This window comes from Enhydra lutris, unplaced genomic scaffold, assembly GCF_002288905.1.
Source record: "Enhydra lutris kenyoni isolate GAN:26980312 unplaced genomic scaffold, ASM228890v2 scaffoldscaffold28, whole genome shotgun sequence".
In the NCBI taxonomy this organism is placed as follows: domain Eukaryota; kingdom Metazoa; phylum Chordata; class Mammalia; order Carnivora; family Mustelidae; genus Enhydra; species Enhydra lutris.
Genome location: NW_019154112.1, coordinates 22,877,736 through 22,902,332, shown reverse-complemented (window position 1 = coordinate 22,902,332; position 24,597 = coordinate 22,877,736). Strand labels below are relative to the sequence as shown.

The 24,597-nt window shown below is 39.3% G+C and overlaps 1 protein-coding gene across 1 annotated transcript in view; it reads left to right on the top strand.

The window, feature by feature from the left end:
- The window catches only part of LOC111152487 (muscular LMNA interacting protein), a 155,391-nt gene that overhangs the window by 112,596 nt on the left and 18,198 nt on the right, over positions 1 to 24,597 (top strand). The window contains exon 13 of the mRNA XM_022510962.1: positions 21,818 to 21,954. Within this exon, the coding sequence (XP_022366670.1) occupies positions 21,818 to 21,954 (137 nt within the window). The remainder of the gene's footprint in view (positions 1 to 21,817; positions 21,955 to 24,597) is intronic.

Here is a 24,597-nt window from a genome sequence, read left to right as displayed (position 1 = left end):
CTCTTCTTTTCCCACCCCCTCATCTGTAGAAACTCTAGGAGTCCATCCTTATGAATTTGCCTACACACGAAAATGTATTTGTAACCCCGAAATCAATACTCACTGTACTTTTGTGGTCATTTGCGGACATGTGAGGAACAGCGAAAAATGTGATTGGCCTGTGCACATGTTCCCAGCTGAGGTGAACAAGGTGACTTTCTGCCTTCTTGCTTGAGCTCTCACGCTGTACGCAATCATTCTTGTCATGGTCCATTGAGTACCACATGTTTTGAATTTCTGTGCTTTTTCTTGTGGTTTTCACTGTTTAAAATGACCTCTTGGGCACAGTGCTAAAGTTCTGTCGGTGCGCAGAACTCAAGAGGGCTACTGTGTACCTCACAGAGACAGTAAACATGTCGGGTAAGCTTCCTTTAGGCATGAGTTACGGTGCTGTGGGCTGTGGGTTCAATGTTAATGAACCAATGATATATATTAAATAAGGTGTTTGTAAACAGAAAGATACATTAAACAAGACCATGATTAACTGATAAAAATTAATTGGGGGCGCCTGGGTGGCTCAGTGGGTTAAAGCCTCTGCCTTCAGCTCGGGTCATGGTCCTAGGGTCCTGGGATCGAGCCCCACATTGGGCTCTCTGCTCAGCAGGAGGCCTGCTTCCCGCTCCTCCTCTGTCTGCCTCTCTGCCTACCTGTGATCTCTCTCTCTGTCAAATAAATAAATAAAATCTTTAGGAAAAAAAAAAGAAAAAATTAATTGGGCTCTCAGGAACTTAATCTTCTCTTTCATCCTGGAGCAATGGTTCAGGACTTGCTAATTCCACATTTGCGGTGACTTTACAGAACAGAACTACTGTAAATATGGAGAATCAATTGTACCTTTGTTTTGGCGTCACTGAGAAGAGGATTCATTTACAAGTAGTTAATTTGGGAGCTGGTTCCAGGAAACACCAGTGAAGGAAGTGGGGAACTGGGAAAGATGTTTAATAAAGGGCATATCATCAAACAAGTTACCAGGTAGGAAAAAGAGGTTGAGTTTACTGGGGAATTCTAGGAGCCAGCAGGGACGATTCAGAGGTAGGCAATTTGAGGTGGGGGCAGGGAATCCTCCTAGTCTTCATATGAGGGCTGTGCTTGGGGAGAAAAGCATTTATCAGCAGAAGGAGCCCTCAGGCAAAGAGAAACCTTGTGAACGCTGTGCACAGGCTGATACTAAAATGTCAAGGCCTGAGATGGCAAAGGAAGGACCATAGATTATATTATATATATTTGTAACTTTTTTTTTTTAAAGATTTTATTTATTTATTTGACAGAGAAAGAGAGAGAGCACAAGTAGGGGGAGCAGCAGGCAGAGGGAGAAGGAGAAGCAGGTTCTCCACCATAGGGGAGCCTGATAGCAGGATCCTGGGATCATGACCTAAGCTGAAGGCAGATGCTTAACCAACTGAGCCACCCAGGCATCCCTATATTTGCAACTTTTATGTTCATGATCTAAATTTGAGGTTCAGGATCCTGCAAATCAAAACTTGGGCTAGCAGAATGCAAGAGAATTTTCTTTATTTTGGACATATTTTACCCTGGGCCATGCATAATGGCTGAAATGATAAAGAATACAGAGGAATTATAGGTCTAATATGTTCGTGTGTTGGTGGGGGGGTTACAACCTTAAAGTTGTATCTCATCTGGGGTCATTGATGTAAGAAATATGTTAGGGTTTGATGGTGATGGCCAAGAAAGAATTCTTGAGATGTCTTTGGTGCAAAAAGGTGTTTTTGTTTTTTTTTAAAGATTTTTAAAATTTTATTTATTTGACAGAGAGATCACAAGTAGGCAGAGAGGCAGGCAGAGAGAGAAGAGGAAGCAGGCTCCCGCTGAGGAGAGAGCCCGATGCGGGGCTCGATCCCAGGACACTGGGATCATGACCTGAGCCGAAGGCAGAGGCTTTAACCCACTGAGCCACCCAGGTGCCCCCAAAAAGGTGGTTTTATTGAAGCATGGGGATAGGACCTATGAGCAGAAAGAACTGCACTGGGATCATGAGGAGTGGCCCATTATATACTTTCAAGTTGGGAGGGGGCTACGGATAGCATAAGTCTCTAAGGACTTTTGGAAAGCAAGATTTCCAGGACCTTGAGGGGGCTAGCTGTTGCTGGGAAAAGGCCATTTATTACCGTCTAATAAAACGTTAGTCATGAGACCTTTCAGATGTATATTAGTGGGTCATATGTTTGGGGGATGATTGTGGGTAGAGATAAAGGAAGTTTCCAAAGGAACTTTTATATATTAAAGTAGACTCCCAGGATCCGGGGGCAGGGGTCAGGCTAAGATTGCCTTTTGCGTTTAGCAAAGTATTAACATGGAGACAGCTGAGTTCCTAGAAAAATGTCACGCTGCCTGTTTCAAGGACTTGTCAATGGACTGTAAGTAGTAAGGAAATTTAATAATTTTTCTTCTGCCTTTGTTTCCCATATCAATTTTTACCAATTTCCCCCCCATTTTGAAGTTCACATAGAAATGTTTATCTTCAAAGTTAATAAAGTACCATGCACAGCATGGGTACGTCAGTGTTTAGGTCGGAGACTAGTGGATGCCCCCTCTGTTTTTGAGAATTCAGTTCATTTGGAACGATTCCTTTCCTACACACCACTCAGATGTTGCCACAGGGGTCTCAACTACTTACTGTCCTGGCCATAGGTAAGGACACTAGTGAAAGTTGATGGCCCTTCATGACCTTTTTTTCTTTTCTGCATCCTCTGCCTCATTTCTTCTGTCTCGTACTCCCATCATCTCTGAGGCGCAGCTGCATTTTAAGTCAAACCCAAATTCCAGTTCTTCTGGCTTACTTTCACTTTCCCACCAAAGCACTCACCTTTCTGTACTTTTCCCTCTTTTCTCATCCCAGCAACCTTTTCTACCTTGTATTTGGCAGAAACACTAGGCGAGGTGGACAGGATGTTCTCTCTCCTGCTGTCTCCCCTGAGTCTCTATTCTACCTGATTTGCACCAGCAACAAACAAGAAAACCCACCGCAGGCCTATGAATAGGAAGGAGAGGAGGGGGAACTAAGCCTGCACAGTCTGGGCTGACTTCTGGTGTGCTGGGGAGCGAGGCTGGGATTTCCTACTCAGGAAGGCTCTATTTACAGTGAAAGCTTGTGAGGTTTTATGCATAAGAATAGCATCTTTATAGACAGAGAGACAGTTTTAAATCCCCAGGAGAACGCTGACAGCCGTTCTGAGGACATCTCTTTCGGTTTTCAAAAAATTACATTCTTCAGAGGCCTCGTTTGTGACTGTGCGGCCATTTTTATTTCACTTTCAGTTTCTAAAATGCATTATCCTTGTGCCTTGTTTGCAGTCATTTACCATTACCATTGCTGCTCTTTCTCTCATCCAAGAGATAAGTGTGGCTGGTTTCTTTGCATAAGAATCCTCCCATTGGCTCCACTGCTATTAAATTCTATTGTATATTTTCTATGCAAACGTTGGGGCTAGCTAGCTTTTTCCAACATGTTCAATTTAAGTACTATCTCTGGAGTAGACCCTTGAAAAATAGCTTTCAACCATGAGCAGGAGAGAGTTATTTATTTATCTCCCACCTCCATTCTTCCTGCCCAGAACCCCCCTGGTCCTGATCACACCCATTTGCAGACCCCAGGCTGTTATCAAGACCCCTGGAAGTCAGGGAAAGACCTAAAGGTCTTTCATGGAGAGAGAAAAACCTATGTCCCTGTGTAAGACAACCTGTGTTCTAATCTGTCCTGGACATTTTTGTAAAACTATATCAATATGTGTTTTTCCACTGTTTTAGGGGAAAATTTTACTTTTTAAAAAGAGTGGTTTTTTTTTTTTTAAGATTTTATTTATTTATTTGACACAGAGAGAAGGAACACAAGTAGGGGGAGTAGGAGGGGGAGAAGCAGGTTCCCTGCTGAGCAGAGAGCCCGATGCAGGACTCAATCCCAGAACCCTGGGATCATGACCTGAGCCGAAGGCAGACGCTTCACGACTGAGCCACCCAGGGGCCCCTTAAAAATAGTTTTTTGAAAACAAATATTTTATAGATCTACCAATATAAAAACCATTTGTTAATATGTATTTTTAATATTATATGATTTCAGTTATTTCTGTGCCCCTTGTCATTATTAAAGTGTCCAGTTTGATCAGTCAAGTAGACTTAACAGTTACTTTACTCATAGTGAAATGCAACAAAAGTTCATCCATGGCCCCTACTGCTGAATTAATTTTGTTGAATAAATAAATTGTTTTATGTCCATGTTTAGAAAAGTAATCCAAACTCTTGCTTTAGTTTCCTTATTTATAAAATAGCAATAAAAATAGAATATTTAGGTGTGCCTGGCTCGCTCAGTGGGTAGAGCATGAAGCCATTGATCGCTGGGTCTTGAGTCCAAGCCCCACTTGGGTGTGGAGATTACTTAAGGAAATTAAAAACAAAAAAAAAAAACAAAAAAAACAAACTTAAAAAATGTAGAATCTTTATCATAGGATTTTTTACCAAGATCAAGTGGTACATCTAAGTGAAACTTTCATGTTCCAACTTAAGTACGCAGTTTAATATATTTTTCAGCATGCTACCTGTTTGTAGGATTTTGGTGCTGGAGTGAAGGAGCAGTCCGTTGATGTAACTAGGAGAACCTTACTCTCATCTAAAATGCCGTTTTTCCTTTTATTACAACCTATTGATTCCTTTCATGCTTTCAAATTTATTCACATATGTATTTGCTTTACATGTGATTTCTCACTCCCTTTTCCTTTCTCCGCATAGTCAACTATACTGTTTTTTTCATCTGTTTGAATATTTTCTTCCAAATGTTGCATTGTTATTTGGTGTACGTATAATTTAATTTACAGAAATGATATTGTGAACACATACTTCACTCTTTTTTAGTGGATTTCTTTTTCCTCTGGAATAGTAGGATATTGCGCTTGGTTCTTAAGCTTTTACTTTAGGATCAAAACTGGGATCATTTCATGAGAATTATGTGGGAGAACTTTAGAAATATGCAGATTCCTGAGACTCACTTAGAACTCCTAAACTCATAACTTCATTGGACTGGATGATCTTTAAAGTTTTTACCTCCTTGGGGCCCCTGGGTGGCTCAGTCCTTTGAGCATCTGCCTTTGGCTCGGGTCATGATCCCAGGGTCCTGGAATCCAGTCCAGAGTTCCTGGTTTATCCCCTTCCCACCCCAGTTGGCTTAGGCTCCCTGCTCAGCAGAGGCAGAGGATGGGGGGAGGGGGAGGGGGAGGGGTGTCTGTTTCTCCTTTTCCCTCTGCCCCTCTGCCCACTTGTACACTCTCTCCCTCTCTTTCATAAATAAATAAAATCTTAAAAAAAAAAAAGTTTTTACCTCTTGGAAGCTTTCCCATTGATAGCAAATGTTTCCTCTTGTCTTTTAAATTCTGTACTATTGAGGGACGCCGGGGTCACTCAGTTGGTTAAGCCTGTGCCTTCGGCTCAGGACATGATCTGGGGTCCTGGGATCCAGCCTGCGTTGGGATCCCTGCTCAGCAGGAAGCCTGCTTCTCCCTCTCACACTCTACTTCATTGTGTTCCCTCTCTCACTGTCTCTCTCTCTCTCTATCAAATAAATAAATTCTTTAAAAATAATAAAATAGATCTTGTAATGATTCAGCAAGAAAATAAACTTCATTATGAAAAATAAATGGTATATATACCAACTTAGGTCACAGGATGTTTTTTATTTTTTTTACCCCTTAATTTAAAAAAAAATGTTAGGTTGAGTTCTTAATCAAAATTACTCCCATGTGCTTGTAACATTTACAGTTGGGCTGAGTGTTTATATATCCAGTATTCATGGACTTATTGAATCAGAAAGTACATTTTTTTCCAATACATTACTTTGATTATTAAAAGTCATTTCTCTTTGAAAAAGTACTGAAGCTGCCAACGTGTACTTTTTTATGATTTACTTTTTAAGAAATTAAAGTGCCTTTTTCATAAAATGAGATTTTAGAATATACCAATCCTTTATATTAGAATATGTTTTTGCTAAGAAAGATGAAACATTTAATTTGAAATGTATCTTTATGATACATCAACAGAGTATTTACTGATGGGTTTTTATTAGCCTCTTTTCCAAGCAGCTGCTCTTGGGATTATAGATTAAGAATAAAGAGGAAATATAACTTGTCTGCAATGACAAAGTGAGAGGAAGGTGAGCACAATGGAAATATTTTCAGGCCATTATTTGTCTTTTCTAGGTAAAGGATCACTCCACTTATAATAAAAGCCAAGGGCAAGACGTCTGTTAGAAATAGAGGGAACCCTTTTTAGCCAAATGTATGATGAATGAGAAACACACAGTTATGGGAGTAGAGGGGGAAGCACCTGAATGTACTAGACAGTGAACTCACTGGGAGATTTGAGCTCTACTGTCTTTTGTTTTCACATCATGGAGTACTGAGGGTTGGCAATGGACTCTGGAACCTCTGACGAAGTCTCCTGGTGGAAAGGTACTGTGCGATGAGCTAGGAAGACAGAAGAAAGGAAGGAAACATATATCCAGGATCAATAGATAGGAAAGTTTCCACCATAAACTGGCTTTAGCCTATTCCTGGGTCATGAGCATGTTTCCTTTAAACCTTTTGGTTTATAGTTCACCCTATAAATGTTGGCTTTTCTCACTTTGTTTTTTCTCCATTTGTTCCCGTACTTATTTATTTTCAAATAAAGTTGTAAAGTTTATATTGTTTCCATTATTGATAATATCTTAACTGGTAGTGCTATTGTATGGCTACTCAGAAAATTGACTCTCTGAATCTACAGAAATGCAGCAAATGAATTAAATTTTTTAATATTATCAGTGTGTTTCCAACATGCGTTAAACTTTTTAGTACCTCATCTGAAAGGAGAATTGTTTTTGAGGTTTCTTCTAATATTTTAACAGAGATTAATCAACAGAAGTTATGGCAGATTGTGTTTTGCTGGAGAAGGGAAAATCTAAAGTATTCTAACCTTCACCAACTGGTTCAAAGGCTGAGGGGGCTTTGAAATTAAAAAAAAAAAAAACAACCAGAAACCGTTTTTCTAACGTAAGCTGTAAATATTTAGATCTAAAGATGTGAAAAATCTTTTATAGATGTATTTCAAGAATAAAGCAATTCTCCTTTGAGATAAGCAGTTCACAATTGCACATAGATTCCAAATGAGAAAATGAACACTAAATTAAGTGGTTTGGCTCAAGGTCACAAAAACCTTGTCTAACTAATAACCCAATTCCCTACCAGTAACAAGGAGCATTGACTTTGCAACTTTTTATTCCAGTCTGAAGTCTTGGAACCCTGGAACCTGGAAGGTGATACATTACCTCCTTATTTCACAAAGATTTACTAAGTATCCCTTAGGTGTCTCTGCTGGCCTTACTCTGAAATCAAGTATACAGAAATGTAAGGGCACTTGGTCAAGTATTTTCTCCACTTGGGAAAAGCAGAAATTAAATATGCAAAAAAATCCATTACTGAATTATAATTGTGGCAACTGCCACGTAGAAGACCACTGAGTGGTTAGGAGTATCTGTTGTAGAAGTCCTGATCTAGTCTGATGAATCAGGAAGGACTTCAATGGGGTCATGATGTCTGAATGCAGGTCTGAACAGAAGCAGTTTGGGGGCCTGCTGGCCACTTCAGTCAGAGGGAACTGCAGCAGGAAGGTTGTCAGGCAGGAAAGAAAAGAGACAGGACAAGCATGAAAAAAAGGAAAGCAGGCCAGAGTATTGAAGAAGCATGTGGGACCAGGAGCTACCATTTGAAGTTAGCAAGAAGTAAGACTGCCAGACAGCTTTGTATCCCTGGGAGCCCTGGGTTAGCAGAACCTGTGAGAAGAAAGCAGGGTAAGAGTTGAGGGGGTCATGGAAATTTTGTAAGAAAGAAATTAATATTTGGAAAAATAGGCAAATGTTCCACTTTATTTTTATTTAATTATTTTTTAATTTAATTAAAAATTTTTTTTTTAAATTCTGGCATAATTAACATGCAGTGTTATATTAGTTTCAGGTGTACGATATAGTGATTCAACAATTCTATACACTATTCAGGGCTCATCATGATAAGTGGACTCTTAATCCCCTTCACCTATTTTACCCATCCCCCACCCACCTCCCCTTGGGTGATCACCAGACCAGTTCTCTAATTTTTCAAGTCTGGGTTTTTTGTTTGTTTGTTTGTTTGTTTGTCTCTTTTTTCTTTGTTTTGTGTCTTAAATTCCACCTTTGAGTGAAATCATGTGGTATTTGTCTTTCTCTGACTAATTTCACTTAGAAGTGTGCCCTCCAGATCCAACCATGTGGTCCCAAGTAACATGCCACTTACTTTATAGGCAGCATTTTATTTACATTTCAAAACATTCAGAAAGTAGGTTTTAATCCCTTTATTTCACATACAAAGAAACTGAGGCTCAGAGAGTGTAAACAGTTTGTCCGTGATTCCAGCAAACTAGCTTCAAAGCTGGTGCCTAACATCAAAGAAATAGCATCACCACCTTCACCAGCCACCACCATCCTGGAATCACAGACTTGTATCTGGTTCACCAATAACACTTTATAGCTCAGGACTGGAACTAACCACTGAGATCAATCAACTTCCTTCGGCTGACAGATGAGGAAACTGGAGACTAGTGATGCAGTGACACACCCTGGGGTAGTGTGAGTTATGGGAAGAGCCTGGGTTTATCAGGAAGTCCACAGCCCTCCTCACCTTGCATGCCCAGGCTGCAGCCATTTTCTGCAGCCACAGTTCCAAAGGCTGGTGGCCAAGAGAACCACTGTGCCTCTAACACTTCGACACACTGTAGGCAGCTACGTGTATGGAAAGAAGTCATCTGGAATTTTGGACTCAAAACTTTCTCTTCTCCTCTTCATTAATCCTATCTGTTTTTGTTCCATCGACATAATTAGAAATTCTTCTGTGTGAATAAACCAATGTAATTTATTTTCTATCATCACAGAGATAATACACAGAGAGCCACCTGGCTCTCAATTCCAAAACTTTTCTGACAACTTTGGGAGTTCATGGGAATTGGATAGCTGTTTAGGTAATGTAGAATAGAAAACCTTTGAGGTGGGTGGAGTAGGAGAAAAAGCCATCTAAAAATTGGTTTTTAATGTTTTTAGATTTTTCAGGAAACCGAAACAGGGGCACTGTTTGCCTATGCAGAATTGTTTTCAGAATGGATGAATTTGTATAAAAGTTTCATAAAGAACATTCTGTTCAAAATGGGTAAATGCAAATTAATTGGGCTTTTAACATTAAAAAGATGAATGCTGGTGAGTAGATATTTTAAGAGAAACAGTTCTGAAAACTGAAGTATCAGTCATATTTAGTTAGGTTCTCCACTAGAGGGCAAAAAGAACATTTCAACACAATTGATGCCTTAAAGACAGGCTGGCATTTGAAACCAGGCATGTTTCAGGTTATCTAATTGCCAGTCATCATTCTTAAAATGTACTTAATGTAATCACAAACAGTTGACTTTTAAATTTCTTTCAGGAAATTGAGAACAATCAATTTTCATATCCCTGTCCCTGAGCTCATTTGTTGTCATCTAGCTGAAATTTTTCATTATAACACTTTTTTTTAAAAAAAGATTTTATTTTTTTTTGACAGAGAGAGACAGTAGAGAGGTAACACAAGCAGGGGGAGTGCGAGAGGAACAGGCTTCCTGCTGAGCAGGGATCCCAATGCAGGGCTCGATCCCAGGATCCTGGGATCATGACCAGAGTCGAAGGCAGATGCTTAATGAATGAACCACCCAGGTGCCCCCCATTATAACACTTAATAAAATCATCTTAAAAATTATGGATTTGCCAATTGGAAAGAGATATGCAATAGGAAGCAGGTTGGATGACATTTGTAGTGAAGAAAAGTATACTTGGAGAAAGATGATTTTTAAAGCTCTCAAAAATAACATGCTGTCCCCTTAGAATTAATTGCCCATGCTTGTCTTTCTATAGGCATAAAGAAAATAAACTGCCATCAGCTTACACCCTGTTCAGATAGAGGCACAAAAGAAAAATGAGCTTGTATTTCACAGCACTCAGCTGCCACCTGTCCCTTCCCTAGTGCATAGTATCTAGATCAGGTTCTTTGGAAGCAGAGCTTGAGACAAGGGTTCAGGTATTGTGATTTATTGAGGTGTGCTCTTCAGAAAAACTTTCTGTAAGAGAGAGAGAGTGAACACTAATTGAGAAGGGCAAAGAGCAGAGCAAATGTGTTCCTAGGTAGCAGTCAGCCTTGTCCTAATTCACAGGGAGAGGAGAGCATAAGAGGCAAAGTTATCCACTCTTGAGAAAAAAGTGCTGACCTTCGATACCCCATGTCAGTCAGTCTTTGGTTGTGGGCCATGATGTGGGAGAAGGTCAAGAAACTCAGCTTCAGGATATTCAACTGAGGGTGATGGTCTGTCGAGGGAGGTAGCTGTTGGCCCAGAAGTATAATAAAAACCCTGATGGAGGCATTCATCTTTATAAATTGAGTCTCTATACACACACACACACACACACACACACACATTTATATACATATATATGTATATGTGTTTATAAACATATACATATTTATCTTTGAGCACAGCTGTTTGTTTAAACCTCTAACACTATGACTTAGTTTTTTAAAATGTCTCGTATGAGATTGATCCACATGAAATCACCATTATTCAAGTTATCATTCAAGTTATTCAATGGTTCTTGACTTAAAAAAACATCAATTTTATCAGTTTTATATAGTTCCACCTACTTACATGTCTCATTGCTTTATTTTGTTATCCCTTTACTTATTCAGTGTAACAAAAGCCATATATAACATGTGGTATTTACACAGTGAAGGAGTCTCTTATTTTGAAACTTCAGAGCAGAATGTTCCTATGTGGTTTCATCTTGCTTAATATAACCACTGTTTTATTCCTTTCACTAAAATGAGCATAATATTTTTTTCAGATTTTTAAATTTGTTGAAGTTTACCCATGTGTGACTGATTTGATACAACTCAGGCATTTTATTTACAGCATGAAATAATAATATCCATTTGCCCTCAATAAGCCATGTGTTCCATATGTTCTGTGAATCAAATAGAAATATTTTGCAGAAGAAATGACTGTGGGGTTGGACCCTTCCTCAGGTTGTTTAAAAATATTTACTTAGCTCCCATCGGGCACTGAAACACTATCATAGTTCTATTAAGGCATTAGGATGAAGTACAAGGTCTCTCCTTTGCTCTCAAGGAATTAAAGATTACTAATCTCAATTCTTTGTATTACTAGGAATATATATTTGGGGTGCCTGGATCGCTCAGCCACTTAAGTGGCTGGCTTTTGATTTTGGCTCAGGCAGGTCAAGTTGTGGAATCAAGCCTGCGTCAGGCTCTGCACTTAGTGGGGAGTCTGTTTGAGATTCTTCCTCTCCTCCCCCCTCTCCTCTCCCCCCCACCCCCAATAAATAAATAAATATTTTTTTAAAAAGAATATATGTTTATGATGGTTATATCTTCTTGTTCATTGACTTTTTTTTTAAACTAGTATTTAATGTCTTTTCTCGTCCCTTATAATTTTTTTACTTAAGGTCTATTTTTAAAGATAATAACATTGCTATTCCAGTTTTATATTGGCTCAGATTGGATAGATAAATTTTTTCATCCTTTTATTTTCAATTTTTATGTCTTCGTGTGTGTGTCACTTTTCTCGACTGAATATTATCTGATCTTGATTTTTAATGGTACCGAAGGGACTTCTCTTAATGTGTAAGATTATCTCATTACATGATCTTAATACTGTCATGTTATTTTACATTTTCTCTTTCTCTACTTATCTCTTATTTCGAGTTTTCCACCCAAGAGATATGGTTTTTACTACTTTAAAAATGATTCATTCTTTTTTTTGTGTGTGTGTGTGTGTGTGTGTGTTTTTTAACATTTTATTTATTTACTTGAGACAGAGAGAGCATGAGCAGGGGGAGCAGCAGAGGAAGAGGGAGAACCAGATGCCCCACTGAGTGGGCAGCCGGACTCCAGGCTTTATCTTAGGGCCCTGAGCCATCACCTGAGCCAAAGGCAGTTGCTTAACCAAGTGAGCCACCTACGTGCCCTTAAAAGTGATTCATTCTATTTTGTTGTTATGATTGCCCTTAACTTGGGGTCCATATTCATGTTAATATACCCTATTGGTATCTATATCCTCTAGAAGACTCTTCACTTGGCCCCTTCCATGACCTCTCATCATGCTGATGTATCCTAGATTTTTATATCTGGCATTTTATCGTTATAGTTTCTTTTTTTTTTTTTCCTGTGGTCTTTCATGGCAACACCATACTTACTCAAAATGTTTTATTAACCTACCTTCCTCTATTTCTTGCCATATCTTCTTGCATTGGTTTCTTTTCTTATTTGAGTTCTTGAATCAAGAAGGTTTTTTAAGGCAGTCATTATTTGGCAAATATTCTGAGGCCTATATGCCTGAGAATATATTTTATGCTTCAATGTTTCAATAACCTTTTAACACTTTATCAGATTCCAGGTGATAAAAATCTTGGACCAATCTGGTAGCATTATAAGCATTTTTACCCTAATTTTCAGATGATCTCACTCTTTGACATGAAACCTACTGACATGACATGACATAACATGGCATAACATGACATCACTTAGGGGTTTTCTATGGGTTTCTATACTTAGTAAATACCACACCTATATGGTTTGAAGTTTAAATAAAAACTACCAAGCTTGTTAGGATGTGGCTCTGTCAGGAGCTTGGCAAGGTATAAAAGAAGACGGATTCACCAGAAAGGAGATTTTGGGTAAGTGGAGGGCTGCCTCCTATATGCAGCCTGTCTGCCCCACTTTCTTGTGGTTGAATCCCATTCCTCCATTTTCTGTACATTGTTTCACACTAGCTTGTGAACGATCTGAGTCCTTCCCAACACTCTCACCATGTCTGTCATACACCTTTAACTGTCAGCATACCCACTGCCTACCCGCCACCTTGCCCTAGCTCTTTGATCCTGCAGTGCCTCCTACAGCTTGGTCTTAGATCCCAGCCATTCCTGAAGAATTCTTTTTTCTTTTCTTTTTTTTTTTTTTTTTTTATGATTTTATTTATTCATTTGACAGAGAGAGACACAGCAAGAGAAGGAACACAAGCAGGGGAAGTGGGAGAGGGAGAAGCAGGATCCCCGCCGAGCAGGGAGCCCAATGCGGGGCTTGATACCGGGACTCTGGAATCATGACCTGAGCTGAAGGCAGATGCTGCTGAATGACTGAGCCACCCAGGCATCTCTCCTGAGGGATTCTGACAGGAATTCTTGCTTTCCTGATTCTTAAAGGCAGATGGTCCTCAGCTCATCTGCCTACTTCTCATTCACAAAACTTCTCCCTCTTCAACCCCCTCCTTACATACTCAAAGATGCTGCTAGGAGTGTAGTGTTAGGGGAGAGCAGGTTGGGGTCTGGTAGGGGGTCTCTGGGGGTCCAGGGGAGCACAGATTGGCCCCATCACATTTGTGCCTGTTCTTCCTCTTAAGAAACACTTTTCCAAATTTTTATAATACATCGACTGACATCTGTTGACACGCTCCTGAGTTCTGGGATAGGTTTCTTGCAACTTGGGATAACTGGTTGCAAATTAGGAACAGCTGGGATGAGATTAAAGCAGGACAGGAACTGAAAAAAAAAAAATTATGAGGCTGAGTCTTAATAGAGAGCTGTTTATTTTTTATGATATATCCCATTGGGATAAAATAGCTAATAGCCCTCAGAGTCTATAGAAAAGAAAGAACAGGGGGAGAAAGATACTACACCAACACTGTCTTTTGTGCAGAAAGAGACATTTGTTTATGATTGCATTAGTGTTAGTATGATATTGACAATTGAAGTAATGTTTTGCCTGTAGTAGCAAGCAACTAATTGTGTCCTTGAAGGCTAGAGGAAAGACAGAGAACAAATATGCTTCCTTGTCAATTCCAATTTCAGTTTCTGGAATTTGAGTCCAAAAAAATGCTGTTGGAATATAGATCTTGTTCTATTTTCATTACAACCTGGGAGCTGTGCAATGCAAAAAGTGAATTGCGTAGTTAATCCCCTCAAGGAAGTGGTTTTCTAGTTGAGAAAGAAGCAACTGTAGATGAAAAATGTGGATAAACACAGGGATGTGGTACTTGTTTTCAAAATAGGCTGAACACAGAGTAGATGAGAAAAAAAAATCCATTAAGCTGCCCTTTAGAAAGTGGTCTTTAGAGGAAGGAATTCTAACTGTCCCAAGTCTGTACCTCCTGGGATGAAAGAGAAAAGGCCAAGAATAAAAATAGTACAATTTGGAAATGTTCAACCAGATCTCAAAAGACTCATTACAAAGATCAGAGCAGAAAATTTCTGTTTTCTTACTGGTATTAGAGTGGTTTCAGACTTACTGGTACTTAGACTTCAATATAATGACATTAATGATCAACACTTAATAGCAAGTTTTCTCTGGGTTTATGAAACAAGGAACATGTATCAAATTCCAACTGAGTTTATGATAATACTGAAGGAATACACAAAGGGATATTGTGAAACTTAATAGTATTTATAAAAGTTCATACAATGAGCAAGTGTCATGGTTAAATACTGATATTAAGGATTCCAGGAACAGTCTATGGAGAGTTCATTTTTACCATTGCTAGAGGCACCAATTCTACCTCAGCTATGGCTTGGGAGATTCCAAAAATGAAGGAGATTCCAAAACGAAGAACTTTTTGTCTGAGACAGCATCATTTATCAATCAACAGGGTTGTGGTTACACAGATTCACCAAGTTATCCAAGTAGAAGGAGGTACTGGAGCTCATCTACTTAGGGCCCAGATTTTAAAGATGAGGAAACCAAGGCCCAGAGACAAAGAGGTGTTCCCTAAGTCACACAGGGAGTTAATGGCATAAGGCGAAAAAAAAAATTATAAGACTTTAAATAATCTCTACACTGAATAGAGGCTTGAGCTCAGGGCTCAAATTATTACCCTGAGATCAAGAGTCACACATTCTACTGACTGAGCCTGCCAGACACCCCTGGCATGGGCAAAAAAATTTTTTTTAAGATTTTATTTATTTCAGAGACAGAGCGTGCAAGTGTGCACAGGAGAGTGTGGGGAGGGGGAGGAGCAGAGGGAAAGAGAGAGGGAGGAGGAAAGAATCTCTAGCAAACTGTGAGCTGAGTGTGTGGAGCCTCGTGCGGGTCTCGGTCCCAAGACCCCGAGATCATGACCTGAGCCCAAACCAAGAGTCTGACTGATGCTCAATCAATTAACTGAGCCATGTGGCACCCCTGGCATGGGAAAATTTTTAAAACTTTTGGGCATCACCAAAAATAGATGCCGCACCCTTAAATCCTAATAATATATATTTAAATTACTGATGTTCTGGAATTTTAAAAAATATTTTAGGCTAGGGCAGATGAGCTCTTCAAGACATACGGGTAGGAGGTTTCTGCCATCACTGAGAGCAGGTTTTTCCTCAGAGCACAACAGCCCTCAGTAAGGGAAGACTTGGAGCATGGCCCGTTTTGTACAAGGCATAGACTCTTGAGCACTGAAGTTGATCAATTAGGATTTGGTGCACAACTGCTAGGGTATAATGGGCCCTAGCCTTCAGCAGCTCAAAGTCTTTATGGGAAATGAGACAACCGTATTAAGTAGTTTTCATTCACTTAACAAGCATTTGGAAGGGCTTCCTCTTTTCCATTGTAAGTGGAGTTGGGGTATGCAAAATCCCTGTGTAGCCTCAGTTTCTGACGTCCTCCCACTCACTGTGCCTGTGCACTCTGAATTTTCTCCCTCTCTTCCCTTCAGCGTGAGTAATTTCTTTTCAGCGATGAACCCCGTATTCACTCTTTATACCCCTTCTCCCTTAGGACCCTTCTTTAGATTCAGTCTCTTGGAAAGAGAGTTCTTCATCCTTCTAGACCAGGTCAGATTTCTGTTTCGAACCTTTTATTTCCTAACACATTATTTTGTGTTTGTTTCTCTATATTCCTGATTAAATAATTAAGATCTGTCTCTTCCACTAGTCTGTGGTCTCTAAGGGCAGGGACGATGGCTTTTTGATCACCTTTATATCCCTAACACCTAGCAACATGTCAGGCACACTAGCAGGTAACTAATTAAAAAGATCTGTGGTAAATTATATAATTAAATGACTGCATTACAGCTCAATTGATTAGGACATTTCTAATATAGTTAATTTCAGTTGTGAGTAGATAAATATTTGAAAACTATCAATGCCCTCAGTTCACACAAAAATGTTGGCTGTGGCCTCCTTACTCAACCTGTGGTAGCATTGCCATCAGTTGAGAGCCAGTTAGAAATGCAGGGTCTCAGGCCGACTGTGTCGCAATGTAGAGATGATGAGACTCCCCAGGTGTTTTCTGTGTCCTGGGTTATGTTGTAAGTGAGAGATTAAGAACTCAGATGTTTTCTTTGCCCAGGCAGATCCCCCAAATGAGTGAAGCAAGCCAGTTATATAGGTAGAAACATGATAGCAAGTGACTTCTGACCCTGAGTCTCCTCTTAGCAGGATGGAGGGGACTGTGTTGACATGAAGACCTTCAGCTTCATCAAATATAGCCAGGCTGCTCTACAGATCTAGATGTTTGCAGGGCCTGTGTTGTAAGACCTTTAAGCGGTTCAAGAGAAACCAGAAACACAGACCTGCATGGAGAGTTGGTAGGCTTCAACACTGACAGCTAAATTCAATTCCTTTTCAGGCAAAAGAATTGTGAGGGTCAAACAGAAGACATGTGTATGATAGTTCTAGTTCCAAGGTCCCTGGTTTGCAAAATCTCCTATAAATGAGGAGTTTTTTAGGAATGCAATAACATGTCCTAATTCCTCACTAATTCAGAATTCTTTAATTTTGCAAGTCAGAAAATCCTCTTTTCTCTATCCATCTCATTCATTCATTCTTTCATTCATCTACTTACCTGGTAGTCATTTAGTTGTACTTGCTATTGAGTGGGTCCTGTGCCAGGTGCAGAGGACCTAAAAATGAATAACCCATAATCCACATGACTTCTAAAGGCTTATGCTCTCCTAATGGCAATGTCATACTTAGGAAACACATTTTATGTTGGTAGTGCTACAACAGTTTGTCACATCTATTTTTGAGAGATGTTCTTAGGAAGCTTGCACTATAGCTGGAGTGGTCTACAGTCTAGATGGTGCAACAGGAGTAGATGGTACGGCTTTCCCAAGACAAAAGGCGTGAAGAAGATTTATGAGAAGATGTGGTTCAGCAGAAAAACAATCCCAAAGGACTGAATTCTTTTTTTTTTTTTTAAAGATTTTATTTTTTTAAGAGAGAGAAGGAGAGAGAGAGGAGGGCCAGGTGGAGAGGGACAAGCAGACTCCCTGCTGAGCAGGGACCCTGGGATCATGACGAGAGCCAAAGACAGATGCTTAAACAACTGAGCCATCCAGGTGCCTTCCAAAGGGCTGAAATCTGAATAGCATTTGTAGCACCCTTGGCAATTTTAAAATGTTAACATTCCTGCAGCACTTTCTCAGCTTTGTAATTTCTGGCAAACAAAAAAACCTACTTCATCTTTGTGCAGGAGGGAGAGCTCCAACACCAAAGCGAGAGCTTTGAATTCCATTTCTCAGGTAGAGTCAAGACTTAATGAAGTGATTTAACCACATTTGGCATATTTCCTTTTTTTTTTTTTTTTCCTAGTTGTCCAGGTTCTCATTTCTCCTGTTGGTTTGAGGGCATTTATCTGTCTTTGTTAGAGAAGTTCACATTACCTTGGGAGAAGCAGTGACATTTCTGAGAAAGCCACACTGGTAACAAACACTTCAGGAGGCTTTATATCAGGTTGGTGGCAGCTGTGATTAAGAGCGTAATAAAAATCAACTGAACATTTTATTCAAATACCACTTGTTGATTATCCCACAGTAGTGAGTGAGTGAAGGTCTAATTAATCTGTTATACAATATCCGGGACATGAGTTTCCATCCAGGATACAATATGTTTTGTCTCATTTCACCTGAGCTTTTTATTTCATGGTTCCTCCTGTGTTGAATAGTGTTCTGATGATAAAATTAGTAACTTTTTTTTTTTTTTTTGAGGCATAATGGTAATTTGCTTTCCAGAACACTTATAACCAAGTAAACAGGCTTGGATAACTATGGCCTTCAGTATACTCCTACTCTCTGGATAGCACACCACTCACTTACTTAGAATTTATTTCATTTTTAAAAAAATTTTTTTAAGCAAGCTCTATGCCCAACATGGGGTTGGAACTTATGGCCCTGAGATCAAGAGTTGCTTGCTCTACTGACTGAGCCAGCCAGACACCCCTGTAGAATTTACTTTAATGTTTTAGTTTCACTGTCAACCTTCTGATTGTGAGAAGATTTTCACAGCACGTTTTATTGACCCCCTCCTCCCCCACACTTAGCCGCTCTAGCCCTCGAGCGCTACAAAATGTCTCCATTCAGCAGACGTATCACCATTCAGCATTATTTCTCTCCAGTGTTTCAGTGTGTCTTCCCGAATCAGTATCATCAACATGTCTACCTGATGCTGCTTCACTCATCCTGGAGAGTAGGGGGTCTAGAGTCACCCAGAAAAATCTTGAGTCTATTCCATACTCGAAGGCAATGCTTTAATCTAAACCTTCTTCTTGATTCTCTCCCTCAGATTACTTAAATCTTCCAAGTGTCTCCCCGCTCCCCAGCCTTCCGTATTTTGCACATCAGCCAACATAGACTTTTTCTGACATGAAAATCTAATCACATGTGCCCCTTTTCTTCCTTAAAGTACTTCCGTGGTTTCTCACTGCCTGGAGAATGAGCCAGACTCCTCATCTCACACATAAACTCCATTGGATTATGTCTGCAGTGTGGCCCTTCGTAGCCCCACCGGGCACTCCTGACTGCTTCCGACCTTTGAACGGGGCACTCAGGCCTTTCATATGTGGCTCTTCCTTCTGTGGAATGGCACATAGCTCTCCCTTCCCCTGGTTCCCCATCCTGTCTCCTGAGTACCTTCCTGGCGTACTACCTCTTCATCCTTGCTTTGAAAGCATAACATGTGGAACTTTCATCCGGATTCCAGTCATGGTTCTGCCACTTACTGGTTCTGGACCTGGAATAAGTGTCATTCTGCCTCTCTGTGCATTGGTGTCCTCATCTGTGAAACAGGGTAATACTAGTGCTCACCTCACCAGATTGTTATGAAAACAAAACAAATACATGTGGGGAATTTGTCACATGAGTATATAATTATGATGGCTAAATCTATTAATCTTCAAATATCACATTTTATTTTACATTTGCAGTCAGTTTGAGGATAATACAAAGGCAAACCTACTATGATAAGCAATCATAGATAGAAGAAAGCATCCCAAAGCCAAACATAAATGATTTGGGGATTACCAATTAATTCGGATTAGTCATTTTCTGTTCTCTTTTGTTGATTAGGGTAATTAACACAGTTTTTAAAAATTCAAGATTAAAATGAAATGAATTTAAATGAATCAGTACCTATATTGGAAAGAAGGAATGGGATGTAAAAATAGGTATTACATAATTGCTCAATTACCTTTCTAGTCTTAGCTGAACATTTTCTTGGAAGAGTTCCAACATTTTAAAATTTTAGGATATTTATCCTATTCTATTTTAGGAGACCAGGAGACTGAAAATTTGACATTGTGCAAACTCTGATGATTTATATAATTACCCTACTGCATAGCCCAGGTATGCTAAAGAGTCTGTTTCCTCCAGGACCAATTACCTGGGTCTAGGGTTTGAAATGATAGTAGGGTCCATTCCTGAGCCATGCTGAGGATCTCAGGAGACCCTGATGAACAAGAGAAAGTAAGCACTTCCAGCTGATTTCTGGAATGCTGTTTAGATCTCTCGTTGGCTCTGGGGCCAGATCATGCTTCTATTTAAAGCAATGGCCTTGGGCAGCCAGGCGTCCTGATGTTATAATACCCAGAAGTATCTATTTCATAGTTGGGAACAGAGTGTCATGTTTGGGATTTAGTGAAACTAGAACTTTGGATAAAAACAGGCTCCATTCTTAAAAATCTTCTGGCACAGAGGGAAGGAAGCCTGAAGAAATGTGAAGCAGGATCTCCTTGGCCTTCCCAGCCGCCAGGGATGGCATGGTCCTGGGCCCGAGGACACCTTGCCAAGTTTCACTGGAGGATTAGGAAGTAGAAGCTCTTCTACTGAGTTACTGATCGTATCAGGACCCTCCTGAGAGTGAAAGCCGGGGCAATTATTTTCCTACTTCTGATTTGCCCAGAACAATAACAGAAACAAGGAATGTTCTTGGCACACCGGGTACTGTGGTTACCCTGAAGCTTGAATGAGGAGAGATGGTGAAAGAAAGGGGGCAAACAGATTTATTACAAATGATAGCTCTCCCCTGCTCTTCTTCGTGTGGGTCCCTCATTCTGCCTCTCTCTTTTTCTTGCATTATCTATGTCTCTCTTCTGCCTTCTTAGGTTTAAGTGTATGTCTAATGCTCAGATGACCCATGCAATAATCAGATTCCTCTTACAGAAGCACAAAACCTCTTTTCTGTGAAAATGTCACTGTGTTGTAAACTACATTATAACAACATATCCTAGAAGATTACAATGTTTGTGAAGTCCCTGTACATTGACATTATTACTGTTTGCAATAATGCCCAATGCTTTATGTTCCAACTAAGTATTTACTATCTCTGGAACATCTGCATTTACTGCAGTCTAAGCACGATTTGTTTCTTTTGTTGGAGGTTTTCAATTTGAAGCCTATTATGAGGGCGGAGACATAACTATAGCTTCATTTCCTCTATGTGAAATCTGTCAGTGTGCTTTAACAATTCATTCATTCGATAAGAAATTAATAAGTGTCTATATTATACGCCAGACACTGTGAGAGTTTATGTGGGACACAAAGATACCTAAAATGTGGTCTCGTGCTCAAAGTATTCTCCGCTGCCAATGTGTGTGTGTGTGTGTGTGTGTGTGTAGACTATCTGCCCTGTTTTTAATTACAAATCAGTTCAAATCAAATGTTTACACTTGGAAGACTCTACTATGATCGGCAATAATATACATATGTCATTGTTTATATATTTAAATGAAATGTAAACATTTATTTTTCCTCACTTCTCCCCCCCCCCCGCCCCACCCCCATCACATCCTGGGCGTCCTTTCTGTGAAGCTGAGTCATCCAATGGTGGCTATTCCTGAACACGAAACTCTTGATTCCAAAGAGGTAAATGTAAGATACAATTAGAGATGTAGTTATCCATTTCCATGTGATACTAGATTGTAGAAATAAATCTTATTTAAAAATATTAATAAGATCGTGCTTTTAATCCCCTCTTTAAATTTAAATTTTAAATTTTTTATAGATTTTATTTATTTATTTGACAGAGAGAGACACAGAGAGAGAAGGAACACAAGCAGGGGGAGTGGGAGAGGGAGAAGCAGGCTTCCCGCTGAGCAGGGAACCAGATGTGGGGCTTGATCTTAGGACCCTGGGATCAGGACCAGAGCCGAAGGCAGATGCTTAATGCCTGAGTCACCCAGGCACCCTATATTCCCCCTTTTATTTTAAAAATAAAACTAACTGGCCCACTTTGTGGTGTTCAGAAGCAACTGATACTTGAGTAAATAAATTTTTGCTTCTTGACATGGAAGGTGGTTCTAGAGGTTCCCATATGTGTAGCATCTTGATCACAAACCAGCTCTTTCTATACCCATGTCCGCCTTGGAGATTACCACTTTGGATTCATATGCGAAACCCTGTTGCTGTCTTTTGATGGTCAAAGGGTGTCCGCCATACTTATGGTGGGTCTTATGAAGAGTATCACCAGTATCTCCTGGTGTCTCAGTTTCAGCTCATTGGAGAATGTCTGCTGTCACTGAGCCCTGCCCCTGATCCTTTGGTAAATTCTGCTTGCGTCAGGTAGCATGTAGGCAAAAACATGCCAGCTGAAATGGAGTCTCTGATTTTCATACAAATGTGTAGTCACTTTCACATTTTGAGCTGACGAAAAATAAATAAAAAAAAAACCAAACACCAAAAACCCTCTGTATTTCTAGAAATACTATACCAAACAGGCAAAGAAAAAATTCTGTATAGGAATTTTGATTTTCTTTTGATCAAGAGCAAGAATAACTAAACAATGTTTTCTTCTTCTACATCCTTCCAGACAAAGTGGTAAATGTGAGGGGGAAAAAGTGATTTTTAAAGGACTTATCTTTCAGAAGGGAGTTAAGAGAGCCCATGCTTTCAAATATCTTTGCAAATGAGACATGGTCAAAAAAAGAAACATAATACAAAAGAGAAGTAGGAATAATAGAGTTCTAAATAAAATGTAACTTTTCCCCAAGCAAATTTTCTATAATTTTGGGCATCTTATCCACTTTTCATAAACTGATGTTCCTATTGTTGCAAATTTTAAAACGTTTGTTATATGGGACCATGTGGCTTTCTGCTGTAACATTAGGCATTAAACTAGAAAATTGTGTTATGAATAGATGTGAGTTTGTATCCTTGAGCACATCTTTGATTATTTTTAAGTTGGATTATTGGTTCCATGAGTATGGACATATGGGAAAATTTTAATAGATATAGCCAAGTTACATTCCTGAAAAATTATAACAACTCACCCTAGAAGGAGGCTGTTTTTACAGCTCCTTTCCTGTAATCTTGCCAGGACTGAGAATTATCATAATTGTCAATTTACTGAGAATTTGCTATATGTTGGAATATATTATGTACTTTATATGCTTTATTTTACTTATCTTCCAAAATGAAGTTAAGTACTCTTACTTCCATTTTACAGATGAGGAAACTGAGATTAAGGGAAATCAGTATATTGCCTAAAGTGAAATAGCTGGGAAGTATCTGCTTCATCAGGAATTGAATCCAGATCTGACTGCCTAGAGCCTACACTCTTAAGAACTCTACCGTACTCTGTCCAGCTCTCTATCCAAATCTCTATCTATGCTATCTAAATATTACCCCCCCCTTTTTTTTTCTTTTTAAGATTATTTATTTGAGAGAGAGAGCAAGAGATCACAAGCAGGGGACTAACAGAGGGAGAGGGAGAAGCAGGCTCCCCACTGAGCAGGGAGCCCAATGAGGGGCTCCATCCCAGGACCCTGGGATCATGACCTGAGCCAAAGGCAGACACTTAACTGACTGAGCCACCCAGGTACCCTAAATCTTTCTTCCTTTTAAAATCATGCCTGGGTGGCTCAGTCAGTTAAGTGTCTACCTTTGGCTCAGGTCATGATCCCAGGGTCCTGGATGGAGCCCCAAGGTACGCAGCTCGCTGCTCAGTGGAGAGCCTGCTTCTGCCTCTCCCTCTGCCTGCTGCTCCCCCTACTTGTGCTCTCTCTCTCTCTCTCTCAAAAAATAAAATCTTAAATAAATAAATAAAATAATATTTTAAAATATTGATTATTTAAAGGGAATTATTTTTCACATTTCTTTGCATTTAAAGAATTCTGTATTTTTCTCCTACTTTTGTCTATTTTGTTTATGCATTATGTTATACATTTATCTACTGGTATGGTAATATCTTTCTTACTGAGTTGTAAACTCCCTTTATATATTAAGGATATTAATTCTTTGTCAAATGTGCTAGCCCTTTCAGTGTGACAGTGGCAGATTATGTAATAGTAAAAATTTGGACAATTGTGTCCAAAAATAGAATGAATAAATTTTACACATTTCAGTGAGTGTTTTCCAAACTTTCCCATTTCAGCCATTGACTTAACTTGCTCTGTGTTTCTTGTCACTGATTAATTAGGTTCTTGACTTGGTAACCTGCAGAGGCTTATCTTCTCTCCACTCTTAAGCCATTCCTTCTGCCATCTGAGCCTTTTCTTTCTTTCATCTTTTTTTCCAAGTAATCTCTACTCTCAACACGGGGCTGAACTCATAACCCCAAGATCAAGAGTCCTATGCTCTACCCACTGAGCCAGCCAGATGCCCCCAAATTTTACAAATTTTACAAATTTTACGCATTTCAGATGAATGTAAAAAGAAATAATCAAATGTTCTTTCTTTCAAACATCATAATTTTGGCTCAAACTCACATAGGCTGTTTCTACACAATAAGAGTGTTTCTACACAGTAATAGAAAATCAATTGGTTATTTAAATAACAAAAACATCCAGTTCAGATAATAAGTGCTGAATTAAGGACTTTGGAATGTGCTGCAAAAAAGAATAGCTTGGGTGCCATATTTGCATTTTTTGCATCAATTATCATAATTTGAGAGACAAAACTTAAAATTAAGCTAGTGGGTAAGATTAACAAAAGGTGATTTCAATCTCAGGTTTGGAATATATGAGAGTAAAGAAACTAAAGTTTGAAGTTTAATATTTATGAGAGATAGTGCGTTACTGTTGGTATTAAAAGAAATGTAAATAATTAAGCAAAAGACCATTTTATTTTCCCAGTGTACTATATTTTACTTGTTAGTAATATTGGCACATCTTAGAGCAATTTCACAACTTCTTACAACTCCTTATGGTATGTGGCAGGCTGCAATACTGACCCGTACATTTTCCACAAACCCTCTTATTTTTTATT